The sequence below is a fragment of the Panthera tigris genome, chromosome X, assembly GCF_018350195.1.
Source record: "Panthera tigris isolate Pti1 chromosome X, P.tigris_Pti1_mat1.1, whole genome shotgun sequence".
NCBI lineage: Eukaryota > Metazoa > Chordata > Mammalia > Carnivora > Felidae > Panthera > Panthera tigris.
Genome location: NC_056677.1, coordinates 123,576,048 through 123,593,612, shown reverse-complemented (window position 1 = coordinate 123,593,612; position 17,565 = coordinate 123,576,048). Strand labels below are relative to the sequence as shown.

The 17,565-nt window shown below is 37.5% G+C and overlaps 1 protein-coding gene and 1 pseudogene across 6 annotated transcripts in view; both read right to left on the bottom strand.

The window, feature by feature from the left end:
- PASD1 (PAS domain containing repressor 1) overlaps positions 1-17,565 on the bottom strand; it is a 146,848-nt gene that overhangs the window by 19,848 nt on the left and 109,435 nt on the right. For all 6 annotated transcript variants that reach the window (XM_042974650.1, XM_042974652.1, XM_042974654.1 and 3 more), the window contains one exon: positions 2,731-2,803. In XM_042974650.1, the coding sequence (XP_042830584.1) occupies positions 2,731-2,803 (73 nt within the window). The remainder of the gene's footprint in view (positions 1-2,730; positions 2,804-17,565) is intronic.
- Positions 7,724-9,711, bottom strand: LOC102953177 (annotated as a pseudogene).

Below are 17,565 nucleotides of genomic sequence, written 5' to 3'. Positions count from 1 at the left end.
TAAGTCGAAGGACTCTGGATTGTTCACACATTACACACTGCAGGTCCTGGGTAAATATCTGTTGACTGACTGATGAGGCAAGGCTGTCAACTGCATAGATGCCAGACTGATAGCCAGAGCTATATGGATGTCTTGGCCTCTTTTCCTAGCATAATTGCAATTAGTTTGCATGTAAACAGAACACTGCTCTGTTTAAATTAGCCTTTTTCTATGTAATTTCCTCCATTTCATACTTTCTTGAACAGAATGTTAGGTTAAGCAGAGGTATTGTGTTCAGAAAGTTTTACCTACGTACAAGTAGCTTGTTATCCTTCAAGGTTCTTCTGACTCGTCTAAGAATTAAATTTACATCAGACAGATTAACAGGAGAAAATTAAACACGGATATATCTTACATACGTACATAGGAGAGACCCAGGAAAACTGAGTGATTCCCCAAGATGACTGAAGCCATCATCTTAAATACCATCTCCAGCTAAAGACAAAAGAAGATGCTGGGACTGGGGGAGTCAGTTACAGGAGGTGAGCAGGAAAAGCACAGTAATAAGGGTAAGAGTCTTGTGCAGATCTAAATGGTCGTTTACTCCATTGATGAGTTTCTAGTGATTTAGACTCTTCCTCCTCTTCCTGGTACAAGGAGGGAGACACCCTTACAAATGGGGATTTCCCTTATAAATATAAATGTCTCTTACAAAAGGGTAACTTCTACTCAATTTTCTGAGCTTCCCCTGTGTTTGCACTTTCTTAAAAATATTCAGCCTAAAATAATCCTTATGCCAGAGACATATTTTGGAATGGTAAATTCTCCTCCCCTACAATGACCATAGTTGGAAAATGCACTCCAAAATCAGCACTTTATATTTAAAATATGTGCTCACAGTATCTCCCATGTTACAGAAAAGCTTAAATAGTAAAATGACTTGCTGTCTGCATAGTCCCAGAAACACACAAATCCTTTCAGACAAAATCACATACAGGCCTGAAAACCAAAGTGAGAGTCCACCCATCCAGCCTATCTATACTGCTCTTGGAATCCCTTTACTATACATTTGAAGAATGCTATAAAAATAATACAGTGCTGTGACATACAATATTCGTTTGTGCATCTAATATTTATAAGTTCCTACTACGTGTGGTAAGCCTTGTTCAAGATATTTGGGGATATGTTGATAAACAAGACAGTCCTGCTTTCATAGAAGCTTCATTCTATTGCAGGGATACCAAAAATATGCTGATAAATGAGGTTCCTTTGAACATTCCTTCGTCACATTCAGATGAGAAAGCCTGGCAGATGACCACTCCTCTTTTACTGATGGGGAGATGGAGACTTTCCATGGGAAAATAACTTTCTCCAGGTCACAAAATTGGTACATGGCAGAATCAATCAGGAATTGACCCTTATCTTCTGAAGCCTAGGCCATTTTTCTCTCTGCAGCACAATCACCACTGCAGTGATCCAGCCAAGGAGCTGTGCCATGGGCACCCATGGAGTGGCAGGTAAGGTGGAACACCATCTACAGGGAAGGCTTTCTGGTAGGCTTTTTCTGTTCTATGCCTTTTTTTCTTGCAGTTTGACCTTATCTGCCAGACTACAGTTTCAGATCACTGAGAGCAGGTCCAGATTTCATCTTTCTATTAATGTGCATCCCTAAGATTCTCTCTAATAAATATTTCTATTAATGTGCATCCCTAAGATTCTCTTTAGTAACATCTGGTGAATGGATAAATGAACGACACATTCAGTGGCTTAGGAAAAAGATGGGGACAATCTAGGCTAATGAGGAGCTGGATGCTGCCCATGATGGGATGATGCAGTCTCATGGGCCTACTCACATTATTTTTGAAATGTACTCACAAGTCTAAAAGATCTTGAGCAATGGCATAGAGCTTAGCTTATTTTTTAAAGGTACTACAAGTACCATCCTAAGTGCTGGGGGCCAAGGGCAGGCTGCCCCAAGATGGGCCAGCTTGACATGAAGACTATTTTGAGTTAAAAAGCAATCAAAATCCAGCAGATTCAGGAAAAACTCTTTACCTCCTCGACAACTGCTTAAAAAAATTAGATAGAGGCCCTGCTCCAGACAGAGCTATCTCCATAGATAACTACAGTATACCACAGAAAGAGAGCTATCTCCATAGATAACTACAGTATACCATGAGCTAGGGATGGGGTATAGGGAGGAACCTAGCAATGCCTGTTTGATCAAAGTCCTCTGTGTGTCCCATTGTTTCTGAGTGGCCCAGAAAATATTTGTTTACTAAACATTTACTCTTTTTCATTCTTCTTAAGGATTTCATTCCTTCCCTTTGAAGTCCCAGATCCCCACCCCCTTTTCCTTAGTTCAGACGACATATATAATGACATATATACCTCATTTTGCTTGACTTCTTTGAAGTTTCCATGTCTGTGTGGGTTCCCTGTATGTACATTCATAAATTTGATTCTCTTCCATTAATCTGTCTCATGTTGATTTGATTCTTAGTCTGGTTAGAAGGACCCTGAAGGGGACAAGACCTTATGGCTCCCCAACACAAGTACAGTGGTTGCTGGCTCCCAATAAGAAATGGCTACAAAATGGCAGCTGTGGAACACCACTCAAGTGCTATGCCTAGATGGGATACTTCTCAAAATTAAAGTCTTTTTTATGTTGGCAACATACATTAACTAAAGAATCAATGTTACAAGGATAAGGATCCATCCATTTGCCCTACGGCTCTCTTATGTACGTACATCTGAGGCAGGAGCAGCAGGTTCAGCACACAGGGATTCCATTCTAGAAATTCTTATTTGGCCTTGAACACTTCTATAAAGAGATGAAAAGAGAAATGGTATGCACATCTTATTTTCCATTTAAATCTAAATTTTCTATTACACAGTAAAAATAAGGTTCAAAACAGAACAAATATCTATTTTTCTTAATATATAACATCATCAATCTTTGAGGTGCTGTTATTCCTACAGAGAAAGTTGCTCTGCACAGTATCTATAAAATAAATCATCTGGACCCTCATTAGAATGAAGTTTGTTTCGGGTTTCAGTGCCTCTGGTTAACAGTGGTGAGCAAAAGCAAGCTAAAAAACAAAACAAAACAAAACCCGCCAACGTGTATGAGTGAATCTTGATTTTTAAACCAACTGCAATTACAAAAAGAAATGCCTTCAGGCCAAATTTAATTTTGTTTCCTGTAATTAGAGAAACTCTGCATTCTTTGGCTCATTAACAATTCATTTCTGTCAAAATTAGAATTTCGATGCCCAAGGTAAGAATGCAGCTTCCTGGCACTGAAGTCTAAGTACTAGTTTATTTTTTAACAAATGAGTGGACGGTAAGAGAGAAGGGGAGGGGGAGGAGAGAATATGAGTGAATGAGAATCTGGGTTTTAATATTGAAATTACTTTTTCAGCCTTAAAAATTTCCTGAGGATCTGTTATAGAAATGTATTTTGTTTTCAAGAGTTTTTCTTTTACAGGCCCCATCACTCCACAAAATGAGAAACTGGAGTCTGATAACAGATATGATAAAAAGCATGTCCTTAGAATAGCAACGCAGTGACAAAATGGTACCTGTGAAACCCTCTCAATTTATTCAAAAGACAAGAAATTAACAGAATAACTGGATTTTTCTGCAAGGTTTCAAAAAGTCAATACTGATCCAATGGCTAAAATTTTTCCACTCATATTTCACAGGACCCATCAAAAAAATCAATTTACTTACATCATTTATTTTTAATGGTAGAAAACTAAGAAAAGTTTGAAAAAATTATATTTTGGATATCAAAATATATACCATTTAGGAAGTATTGATTTAAATTGCATAAAACAACTACTTAATGAGTAAATTCAGTCATATGTTGGGGCTATAAAATACTTACTATGTATTTCTTAATGGCTTGACTTTCAGCATCAAGTCACATAGAGTTACTTACAAATTTGCCCTGACATCATTTAAAAATAAAATTCCTAGAAGACTATCATCTATATTTTTAAATTTTTTTCAGTCTTTGACCAAATTTATAAGCCAGTTTACTCTAACTGAATGTTTTCTTTGTAACTGTGGGTACTTCTTCAAGGTCGTTCACTTTCTGCTCTTTATTTATATTATCTCCTTGCACACTGCATTTTGTCTCTTGGCTTCAACTAGGAGCAACTCTGACATTTGCATCTCAAGCTATCTACCTTAGATATAGACCCAAATATCCAACTGCCTTTAGGACATGCAGTCTGGATGTCTAACATTAGACACCTTAACCCCAGGTGGTCCAATTAGACTACTCTTCCTCTTCCTCATCCTCCTTCTTATCCTCCAGTGTCTCCTCTATTGGTGACAATAGCCACCCTCTACCAGTCACTCAAGACTAAAACCTCCAGTCATCTTTGACTCATTCTCTGTCTTCTGTATGAAAGTTTGTTACTAACTTTCTGTCCACTTTTTCTACTTGGCAATTTCTTGAAGGCAGTGCACATACATTGAACCTCTTGCATTCTTAGCACCTAGCACAATGCAGAGCACTTACTAGGTGCTTCATGAATATTTTCTGAGTGAATAAAGAAATAAACAATCTGAGTAGCGAACTCAGTTGAAATATTTGCACATTCCCCACCCCAGATCTGCTTGGCTTGAAGCAATTACTTTCAAGAACAAACTGAGGCTTCCATCTGTTCCTTAAAAGCAATTAAAGGCCACTATATTGGCTTCTAAATAGTATCTTTTTTAATTTTGAGAGAGTGATCACGTGAGCAGGGAAGAGGGTCAGAGGAGAGGGTCAGGGGAGAGAGAGAGAGAGAGAGAGAGAGAGAGAGAGAGAGAATATCCCAAGCAGGCTCCATGCTCAGCACAGAGCTCAACATAGGGCTCAATTCCACGACCCTGGGATCGTGAACTGAGCTGAAATCAAGAGTGGGATGCTCAACAAACTGAGCCACTCAGGCTCCCCAACAGTAAATATCTTTATATGTGAGACAAACAGCATGTGAATGAATACATTGCTGCACTGTCCAATATGGCAGCCATTTACCACATGTGGCTCAATTGAAATCAAAATTAAAGAAAATTTAAAATTTATGCCTTCAGTCACAGCAGCCACATTTCCAGTGTGCAGTAGGCACATGTGACTAATGGCTATGGTATTACAGCATATTAAACAGCATTTCTATTATGACAAAAAGTTCTATTGGACAGTGCTATATCAAAGGATGCAGTGAGTTATACTGGACAAGACACTGACTTTGACAACAAAACGTCATGAGGTGATTATGATTTGCTTTAAGTCCACTGGCTTGGATATCAAGAATATAATAGTTTTCCAAATTCTTCCATGAATGTGTATTTCACACTTCTCTCTACATCAGAATAGATGGCAAATTTCTGACTTATAATCAGAATGTAAAAGTTACACATAAGCACATACATTGCTTAAAAAAAAGCATTAAGGAATATTTCATACCTAACTAGTCTGTACATGTAAATAGTGAATTCAGGCTCAGGATAGGAGGCATAACGGAGGGTTTGTAGCCATAAAATACTGCTGGCCTTTGGTTAGGCGCAGTTAATATAAACAGAACTTTCATTTTTCAAATCGTATCAGTTAATTTTCAAAAGGAAAGAAAATGATCAAAGAACACTCTGCTAGATGTATTTACATGGAAAAAATACTTTCTAATATTATGAAGAAAAGTACCTCTGTATCATTATGTAAAACCTCAAAATGTTATTCCTAAATTGGGTCTTTAATGTTTCTTATTCTACTTTAAATCTTTACCAAGGTTTGATGTTCATTGCTAAAGAACTCAATGCTACTGAATTACTTTAATGGAAGGTTGTTCTTGGCTCAAAAAAGTCTACTTCTACTTACTATATAAATGAAACTATAGATATGAAAAACATGTCCAATGAATATTGTCCTTTCATAAATCAATGCAGTATAAACTAAGGTGGGTTTTGAACAGTTGTGGCAGACAGGAAAACTGATGACAGTAAAATATAATCTTAAATGTCTCTCCTTTAACTTAACCGCTGAGATGATTTAATATGAAGTGATGGAAGAAAGCAAAACCAGGTTTCCCTTCTTGGTTGCAGGCTGTGACCAGAGTTTAAGAAAATAATTTTCAAGGTTACTTTAACAAAAGCTAATCCATAAGTTCATAGAAGAAACCCGCTATCACTCTCTGTCTGAAATGGGAAATCTTAGGTCAAGGTGCAGGCAGCCACTTTTGCTTCAGGCCCAACTGCATCTCAGCCATCCTTGACAACTGGATTGGAACTGGCATCACCAGAGACTACCTCTTCCCAAGTCACTATACTTTAGGTGGTTCCCTAGGCATTATGCCTGACACAGCCTCCTATTTTTCCCATTTCCCTATTTTCACCATTGTGTCCAACATTCCAGAGCTGCCAGGTGACAGAATTTGAGGTTGCACAGACTTGGGCTCAAACCTTAGCTTATACTTCCTAACTTTGAGTCTTAGAGCAAGTATTTTAGCTTCCCTGAGCCCCAGCTTCTGAATGTTTAAAGTGAGACTCATAGTATGTACCTTGTATCATTCTTGTAAAGATAAATTAACATTTAGACAAAGTGCTCTGTAATCTGTACAGTCCAACGTGATCATCTCAAATGCCCCCATTAGTCATTCTCCCTTTGATTGCTCCATTCCTTTAAGTTCTTCTCCACTTAAATATATGATTTAGGATGTATAAGACTGTAATTTGCTCTAAAATGGTTCTTTTGTGATTTTAATTCTCTCTCCTAAAAATGTGCTTCACAAAGATGAGTTCTGCATATGTTATTGCTCTATTCCTTCAGATCCAAGAAGCAGATTCTCCAGTGTTAAGCAGACTGGGAGGTCAACAATTGCTATTGCTATCAGGGAGGAAGAGAGGTGCTGTATGGCTATGCAGCTCTCCATAGAATGCGCACTTGTAAATATCCCCTGAATGAAGGCACAAACTGATCCCTACTAATACAAAATACCCTGCTTTTTAAATATTTCTTTTCTTTCACTGTAACACCTTTTAGTAAATAAATTATTGGAGAACATCATCTTAATAGATTTACATTATTTGAAGATAGAATTTGTTTTGAGAAACTCACCCAAAGGCAGATAGGCAAAGGGGATGATTTTGATCAGTTCAGGGAATCAGTAATTTGAAGTGAGTACTCCATCACCACCCTCAGTTATAAGGCAATTGCTAACTAATCTTACTCCTTACCCACCACCAATCTCACCTCTGACGGTAGGGGAGACACTATTATTTACTGAGTTCCTACCATGTGGTAGGTATCTTACACATATTATCTCTTTGGATCCTAAAATAACTCAATAGCATGTGTTCTATTATCATCCCCACTTTACAGATGAGGGAGATAAGGCTCCACAAGGTGAATAATATAGAAGGTCATGACAAATGACAAAGTCTGAATATAAACCTGGTCTGCTAAATCCTTATACCAGTGAGGGCAATAGTTATGTCACCACCATTCAGGTTAAAAGGAACAATTTGCCATATCAAAATATGCCTCTTTGTCACAAGGATTATCTTGAGCTGGTTATTTTTTTATTTTTATTTTTTAGAACGTGAACAGCACCAGATGCATTGTAGCCTTGATTTATTTTTGAATAGAAAAAAAGAAGAGACAGGGGATAAGCTGGTTAGAGGTACAGAAAGGAAGTGGCAAACAAAACAAAACAAAACTCCACAAATGGTGTCTGCACACACACCTCTCCTGGACTACACCAGTGTAGCTCTGAGCTTCAGTTGCAAGGAATTCCAAGTTCTCAGGATCTTGAAAACTTGGGGCCAGCAATCCTTATCGCACTGCTTCTACCAGCTCAGAAGTCCTGCCTAACATCATGAAATAAACCTGACTGTGCAACCAGACTGAACAGAGGCAAAGAAGACCTTGTCGTTGTCAGATAAGAATTTTCATCTTTGAGCCCTTTTGTGCATAAGCACATCATCCAGGTGACCAGTTCCCACAGATCGGATATCTACACCCTTTTCTCCCCAGCCCATCATCTAATTGGATCAAATATATGTTACAGACGTTGGCATCTCTCCACTACAGAGCCACATCCTTGGTGATTCTTCCATCAATATTCACATAAACCCCTTCTTCTTCATAGAACACCAGAAACTCCATGCCATCTGTGTTGGGGAGGATAATGATTGCATGGGGTTGGATAATACACTGGATCATAGAGTGTGGACTCATGTGTGTTGGTAAATAAATGTCATAAACTGATCCTGAATCCACATCAACAGCATGGAAACCAGCGCAGGATCCATACAACACTTTCAAACTCTGGTCTTCCTCAACAGTGAGATCTGCTAGTAATGGCTTATGTACCAATTCTCCAAATGACTTAAAGGCCATAAATTTGTGATATGGTTTGGGTGCCCACACATACACCTCCACAGAACTCTTCAAAGTAATTACCAGAAATTTTATTCTTTCATATTTTACAACTTTATACTGTACGCATCCTTCCAAATCCTATATAGCTGTCCATCCCTGCTTCTTCTCAACTTCTGAATCATTGTGAAATATTTTATTTCTTAACCAGGACAAATGGTAGACATGTAACTTTTCCTTTCTGCCAGATATTGTCATGAAGACGTTCAAGCCTACAAGGACATCCATTTGCTGAAGTCGCCTTTGGTTGATCAGAGAATATACCTTCCCTTGGCCACTTCTGTCCAGGAGCATCAGGCCACTCTGTACCCATTGGCAAATTCACTCCTTATAAGGCAACACACAGAATCTTGGAGTTAATTCTCTTCTTACATTTATGAATCTCTGGGGTGTCATTTTGTTGCCTAGTGTTGGTGGGATTCATACTGACTACAGAGCCCTTCTGGGTAGGATCTTGCCTTATGGCTTCTGGTGTCATTCCATCACAGGAAAATCCCACGACAGAAGTCACTGTTCTCCCACTAGATGGAGAAATCTGTAGTAATCTGGGGGTTATAAAAGGTGTAAAGGAGAAGGAAGAGTTGTGTTTCTAGAATGTGCTACCAGCAGCTTGAGTCTAGTGGACAATTAGAGTGTCCTCCTTGGATGGGATCATGGCTGGTTCACCTTCTACATCATCATGGACAATCATGGTTTTCATGGATTCTGTTTCACCATTGCTCAGATTCAGAGATGATGCTACTCTGGTGTCCTCTGGTCCAGAGGCGGGTTCCTCACCCCTTCTTGTTCTACATCATTGCCTTCCTCATCTGTCATCCCTGACTCCTCACCGGATAAGAAATAGTCTGCCATTTTGTGTGGGGGTCTCACATCTTCCACTTCTTGAAGCGCTTTGGCCAGTACAGTCAAATCAGCAGGCTTGAGAGTTCTAAAAACTTCTTATCTTCAGGTTTTTTCACTGCATTTTTGAGGCACTGAGATGGATAGTCATTGGATTTGGATGACAATCTCACTCTGAAGAGCTCCCCAGAATCGCTCTGAGACCCAGGGTGGGACCCAGGCTGGGATCTTGAGTTGTTGGGCCCCCAGGAACTGCCACTACCAGGCCTGGGCACCAGTTTCTCCACTCTCTCATACAGCAGCCTGGGCTCAATACTGCGGGTGAAGTTTCTTTGACCTGCTTGGCTATTTTGCTGTCCACTGCCTTGCAGTGGGGAATCCTGCTGGGACAGAACAGGGAAACGAGATGTTGTACTCACAGGAACCTGTGGCTCAGTTGGTCTCTGCAGGGCAGGAAGCATAGACAGAGTTGCCACTGGAAAAAGACTGATCTGAAAGGCAATGGTGCCTTTAATACTCTGCCTGTCTGCTTCGACTGGGCTTCAGGGGATGTGTGGTTAGTTTTCCTAAATCTGTCTTCCACCTCTTGAACTCTGTCAGCAGTGAACTGGTTATTCTTAAGAGACACAGGTCAACCTCTGAAAACTGGGTAGAAGTTACACTTTTGTAAGAGAAACTTACATATAAATGGTAAATCTCCATTTATAAATGGTAAATCTCCATTTATAAGTGTATCTCCCTTTCTAGAAACTCTTATCAATGGAGAGGGCAGGGACTTAAATCTGCACAACCACCATACTTTTTTTTTTTTTTACTGTGCTTTTCCTGATATCCTCCATAAATGGCTTTTTCCCCATACCAACATCTTTTATCTTTAGCTGGGTATAACTTTTAAGGTAGTGGCTTGGGCAATTTCAAGAAATTTCTCGGTTTTCCTGGGTCTCTCCCTATGTGTGTATACAGGAGGTATATATGCTGTTAAACTTCTGTTTCTCTCCTGTCAATTTGTCTTTTATTATAGGACATCTCAGCCAAGAACCTGGAAAGGGAGGAAAACTTACTTTTCCTCCTCTACAAGGGAGTAGTAGAAATCAAATAATCTTTAGTTTTGCTCAGCTCCAGCTGGAAATGTCTTGACTTTGCCATGCCAAGTGATACCACATGTTTGGTATGACTTTGTTTTTATTATTATAGCATGTATGCCCTGTAAATTAATTGACCACATGTTAAAATCAGTTCCATTCCTTTATAGTCACACCACAAGCTAACCTATGAACATCTTCCACAGAATGAACCACAAATGAGTATGTGTTTTTACCAACTCTGCCCAACAGTCTGTACACACTACTATGCTCTCCATTCTTTCCAAAAAGGGTGTGAACTTGCCTCACTTCTGGCTCCTTCTTGGTTTTTCTTTTGGAAAGCCTCTGCTTTCCAGGACAGGAGCAGACTGATTCACCAAATCAATTTAACATCAAATTTGCCAAAAGCCAACTTGCCAACAGACCCTTTGGCTAAATGACCAATAAATCAAAGGGATCTATTTGCAAATTGGTCAAATATACTGATGTAATAAAAACCTGTTTTTTCAAACTATTCATAAAATTTACAGTGCAATGGATTGCCAGAGCTCAAGCCTGTAGTAGAAGGTAAGGAATTCAGAATTCTGGGACCTTCAGATACCAACTTGGTTCCCAATGTCCTTCTCTCATGGACACAAGTTCCTGCTCAACCCAACATGAAGCTGTGCTGGACTGTTGGCTCTCCTTCATTTCTTTTCCTAATACAAAATTTCCCCTTATTGTCTGCTCCATCTGGCTACAGCAGTATCGAGCTGGGGTACAGACACATGGAACCTTCATTAAAATGCTAATTAAAAAACTGACCAAGCAAAATATTCCAGGTATCTTCAAAAACTGTTAAAAAAAAAAAAAACCTTTCAATTTACTCTAGAATCACTGAACTTTGACACTTAAAAGACACACATTTTGGGAAAATTGGCAAACTTGGCAAATGAGTCTGTGGTGATAAAATCTGAAAACATGCTAGAGCATTGAAAAAAATAGAAAATGAATTCTTAATAGAATTAATACTACACTAAAATAACCTAGAAGTTTTTCATATGAAATCCCAGAATAAATATTGTTGCTATTCATAAGAACAGTAAACTTTTTGTGACTTTTAACTTCTAACAAATTGCACACTCCTTAAAATGTTGATAACAAGAATATATCCACTCACTATATTTAGGAATGTAACCACTGCATATAATCAATAATAATATATTCATATGAAAATATATCAATTATTTTAATATATAAGGGGTCCAAACTACAACCTTTGAGCCAAAACTGGAAGCAGCATGCTTTTGTGTGAGGTAGGAATGATTTTTGCTTTTTTAAAAAGTTATAAAAAAAGAAAATAATATGCTATGGAGACTTTATACAGCCTGTAAAGCCTAAAATATTTAATATCTGGTCCTTTTCAGAAAACTGTTTATCAACCCTTGGAATATATTCAAAAAGCACATTTCTTAAGACATGCTTTTTGATGAAGCAATGCATTTGGGTAAATTTTGTAAATTGGTCATTTGATGGATTGGTTTGGAATGAATTGGTTTTTGGCAATTTGGGCACTGGAAAAATTGATCATTTGGCAGAAAGATTTCCAAGAATTGTTTTTTGTGAATTCACCTGGAGCTCATCATGCTTTCTCTCAAATGCAAGACTATGGAATAAATAGATATGTCAAAATTTGACAAAAACATAGGCAGGTGAAAAATTTCATTTCTCCCAATGACTATAGAAGCCAATGAAAAACCGAGTCCCACCAGAGAAACCCAATCTTTTCTCACTTGGGAAAGATCTTGATGGACTTGAAGTTGTTTAAGGTCAGAGTCTCCTGCTAACAAAGGGACAGCAAATCCCATGCCCCTCTTTAAAAAAACATTTCAGCATTTAAATATGAAAATACTTTGTGAGTGCTTCCAAAAATGTTTTTTTGGCTTAAATGATCATTTTCAGTCTCAAAATTTTTTTCTTTCCTTTTTTATGGAAGAGGTAAAGTATGATATTTCAGATACTCTGGATAAAAGTAGTGTGCTTTGAATGTACCAGTTTTCTCCAGTAGACTTTCCAATCCAATTTATACTATTGACTATCCTATATTGAAGACCTTGGCAGTTTTTAGGTCTAAATTCTGGCAAAAAGAGTATTTATTTTCTGACCCATTACTACAGGGCCAAAAAGGAATAGAGCAGGGAAATGCTTGCGGTGTGTGTGTTTGTATGTGACTGTGTGTGAGCTAGGAGATAGGCAGAAAGTGAAATAAGATGGCTTGGGAAATACTTGGATCTTCTCCTCTCAGATTCCCTACTCTGGGCACTGTACCTCTCACTGTTCCTTGGCCAAAGTGCCAAGAGAATTGGTGCTCACAAGAGGAAGACTTAAGGTCTCTAAGATGAATGTAGCAAATGCATCTTCCTTTCTTCCTGCTCAAGTCACAGAAATTGATTTTTTGTGGCTTTTAAAATCATATTCTTTGTGTGGGCTGATATGTATTTGATATATCATGGAAAAATCTGAAGCTAATATAGCTAAGCTGATATGTAACCAAACCTACATCATACGGGAAGTTCAGATGATTTTACATATTAGAATATGAAGATTTAAAACAAAGTGTTGAGTTTCAAATATTTAAAATATGGGGTCCCTTGGGGGCACCTGGGTTGTTCAGTCAGTTGAGCATCAAACTCTTGATTTCAGCTCAGGTCCCAGGGTTGTGGGTTGGAGCCCCATTTCAGGCTCTGTGCTGAGCATGGAGCCTGCTTGGGATTCTCTCTCTCTGCCCTTCCCCTGTTTACTCTCTCTCTCTCCCTTTATAAAATGAAAATTAAAACAAAATATAAAATGAAATAAAATAAAATAAAAAATAAAATAAATAAAATAAAATAAAATAAAATAAAATATGGGGTTCCTTTTAAAACTATCTGGCAGGTAATTACTTTTATCACATAGCTAAGAAAACTCAATCTTTGTTTTAGTGATATGTTAACAGACTTGTTTCCAATCACTACTAATACACAACTATAAAGGAACCAAACTCAAATGTTCCAATCCTCATATATTTCAGTGTTTTACATAGGATGGAGTCCAAATGGGAAAATTTCCACCAAAGGCTTACACCATCCATTTCAAAGAAAACATAACTCTCTAAAGCGCCAGTTTGAACTTCTGTAATGTGCTTTTTTGGTTACACCAGTTTTCCACAAACACATCAAAAGAGGAAAAACATCTAACAGCACTCAGTGGTATTTCCTCACTAAAACAGAAAAACAAAGAATGCACAATACTCATAACATTTAGAAAGTACATACAAATCATCAACATGGAAAAAGCCACAGCCTTGTGTCCCCTATACCTCAAAGGACAAGTAACTAAGCAGTGCCCTGATGTCAAAGAATGAAAAGAAAGAAAACACCAAGTAAACAAAAACCCTATTGCTATGAAAATATGGTCAGTAATCAATAATCCAAAAAAAAATCAAAGTTTTATCATTTTTAAAAGATTATTGCTATTATTGGCCTCTTATGAACAACATGAAAATATTAAGTAAACAAGAAGGCACCTTTAGAATCTGATTAGTGTTTTGCGGTCTGCCCCTTTCTCAAACATAGAAAAGGCAACATATAGTGTTGATTGGTGAATCACTGGATCATGCCTGGACCTCAGCCTGGATACCAGCTGCTAACACTACCAACATTCATAGGCAGACTGAATGTGAAAGCTACACAGTTCTCCATCACATATTTGTGGAAAATTCATTCCAGGAGAAATTCATAAATCAAACAAGAAACTATAGTAAGACCAGCACTGTGTAGGAAGATATAAAGAGAGTTTGCTCTTTTCCTGCTAACTAGTAAGGCTTTTATGCCAAGCCTTCTAGCACAGGACAGGGTTCTAGAAGGATGCATCTCCTACTCCAAGAGAATGGAGTCTTTGAAGGATTGGAACTGATACCTGATACATGTTTTTATAATTCATCTGGTCCTGTATTTACTTGCATACTTCATTATTTTCATATTTAGATCTATTATCAAATATTTTTCCATTATGAAATGGTTTGAAAACTTTTTTTATGAATTACAGTTCATCATTGTTCAGTCAAAATTATTCCCTTGACATAGCACTTCAAAAAAAGGAAACACACACGACATTTTTACACAGAAAAAACTAAGCAGAACCAACTTCTTTTTAATATAGCCGGCAGCTTCACAGGGCCTGGACTGGGTACATATGTTCATGGTAAGGTTTTACCAAACAGCCCATGTTTCATTTGGCATCTTAGTCTCCCTACTTTATAATACACTCTGTCAATCATTTCCTGAAGGTGATATTCTATGTGTTTTTTCTGTCACTTTCATAGGACTACTACTGAGCCAGTTAGGGAAATAAAACAACAGAGATCAAAATCCAGCATATGTTAAAAGAAAAACCTTTTCTGATATGTCTGCACTGTGTATTAAAGCACTGATAACCTAAGTGTTAGGTGTGTAGATATGAGAAATAATTTTAAATTTGGCCTTATTTTTTTTCATTCTCCATATCAACCCCATTAGTTTTTAATGGTAAAGTGTCATGTGGCTACTCACATGCTTGTATCTTAGAAATCAGAAAGCAAGTTAAGTTAATAAGACAAACTATTTTCTGTATTGAGGGAGGCACAAGTTGAATGCAGTTTGGACACTTCCTTCTTGGAGATTTTGATTCTCTAGAAGAGCTTCAATACTCTGTGTAATCCCAAGGCAAAGTGGAGAGTGTCAATGGGAAAGCAGGAAGGGGTAAGCTCTTCCAGCCCAGGTGGCAGGAAGGACTTCTGAGAGGAATTTCTGGAGTGGTGAGGAGTATCTGGACATACAAAATACAGAAGAGAAGGCCATTTTTATCAATTCAGAAAAACAGAACCAAAGGTACAGTGAAAGATCGTAGACACATTTACATGGAATGGTGACTTTATTAGAGTTTCTTCTTTACTTGTCCATCTCCACATTAGGCAGTAAGTACGATGAAGACAGGCACAGGTTGGGCACTGAGAACAGAGCCTAAAAGAGTATATAGTTTTTTTGTGGAACTCAATGAACAAATAGCCCCAAGATAACTATAAATTTATGAACTTCAAAAAGCATGACTAAGGAAAAAGAGCATGGTGCCATGGTAGAGAACCAAAAGTGGATCTAGACGACCAGTAGGAGTGAATCATGGGAAGTAGGGGTGACTATAAATGGACAGCACAAAGAAGGTTTTTAGGGAGTGATGGAACTGTTCTCTATCCTGATTATGGTCATGGTTACATGAATCCATGCCTGTATTAAAACCATAGAACTGTACACCAAGAAAAAACAAATCAATTTTACCATATAATTTAAGATATGCATTGCTTAATAATTTAAATATATATGTCCACAAAAAGACTTGTAAAAGAATGTTCATTGCAGCTCTATTTGTAGTAGCCAAAAATTAGAAATAAATGTCCATCAAAGGAAAATGCCTGACAAATTGTGGTTATATGCATAGACCAGAATATTCCTCGGCAACAAAAAGGAATAAACGACTGATACATATGACAGGATGAATCTCAGATGTATTATACTGAGTTTTAAGAGAGCAGATTCAACAGAGTATATGTTATATAGCTTCATTTTTATGAAATTCTAATAAAGCAAAGAAATCTATAGCAAAACACATCAGAATAGTGGTTGCCTCTAGGTCAAGGGTTAATAGGGAAGGGGCACAAAAAGGATTTCTAGTGTGTTGAAAATATTGTATGTCTTGATAGGAATATGGGTCACATGTGTTTATGCATTTGTGAAAGCTCACAGAATATTAAAAATGGATCTGTGCATTTTATTATATGTAAACTTTACCTTAAAATATAAACAATAACCAGCTCAAATGAAGAAGTCTGCTTTTTGCAATGAAGTGAATTGGCAACCCTAAAACTACTCTCTGTGTGTTCTAGACTTGAGCAAATAAGGAAATCTATTGAGGATAATGGGGCCAAGCATCTCCAACTATTGGAGAAAAGTGTTGCACAAATGGAAACAGGAGGACTAGAATGAACCCTCTGGTACTGGTTTAGATTTGGAGGTATCCATATGAATTCATGGTTTGTATTATTTTATATACACATATACACCTAAGTACACATACACAGAGATGGGTAGATAAGAAAATAAATATAGATATAGGCCTTTATGCCTATGTGTGTGTGGATTTGTTTCCCAGTTCTGAAAGCACTAGAAGTAGACACAGAGTAGTAACAAGGAGCATGACTAGTGCCCAGATCTTGGCTTCTAAATATCTGCATTTAAGAAGCCAGGGTTCCTTTGACTAAGGCTTGGAGAACCAACCGATTTCATGGATGAGGCAAAGAAAGAACTAAATGAGCCTGGAACATCATTAGTGCCAGAAAGTAAGGAATGATCCAAGAATGGTGAAAAATATCAAAAAGACAGAAGAGCTTGGTTGAAAGGGCTGCCACTGGTCGATTTGGGGACAATCCAAGCATTGAAATAAATAATAACAGCAAAGTATTTTAATCCAGTGAATAGACAAATGAATAAATAAATAATGAATGTGAAAAGAAGAGGGAGAGAAAAAGTGGAGAAGAAAGGATAGAAAAAGACAGAGGGAAGGGAAAAGGAGGAGAGAATAATGATAAAGCAAATGCAGCAAAACTTTAATACTTGTAAGCACAGGTAGAGGACGATATATTATAGTAGTAGTTCCTGCCACTATTCAAATAAAAAGTTTAAAAGTTAAAAAAAATTAACAGAGATAAAGGAAAAGAATCCCTGGGATACAAAAAGGTAAAGCAAAAAACATTAAGTCAAAAGAGAACCAGATCCTGTCCCACTTCCTCAGATCCTAAGGCACAGCCTGACATCTTCACTACAGGCTGACAAATGAATAGCATGAGGAGGGAAAAAATTACAATTTTAATTGTCTGAGTAGAACAAGCAGCTGCCAGTATATTTATCCAAAGCTAATTCTCATAAAATAGGTTAATACTCAGATAATTTGTTCCAGATTTTTCACAAGTTTGATATTTATTAGACTTCTTTTCATTAGTGTCTACACCCTCAGTGATTTCAGAGTTTGAGTTTTGAGTACAAACTTACTATGAGCTTTTCAAAAATATTAATAATCAAATTGTTCTTATCAATTATAAATCTAATAAGACAGTCTAATAACTTTATGCTTTGAGATGATCATATAGCTAAAGAAGGAATATGGGTGGGCTAGAGGTCATATAAA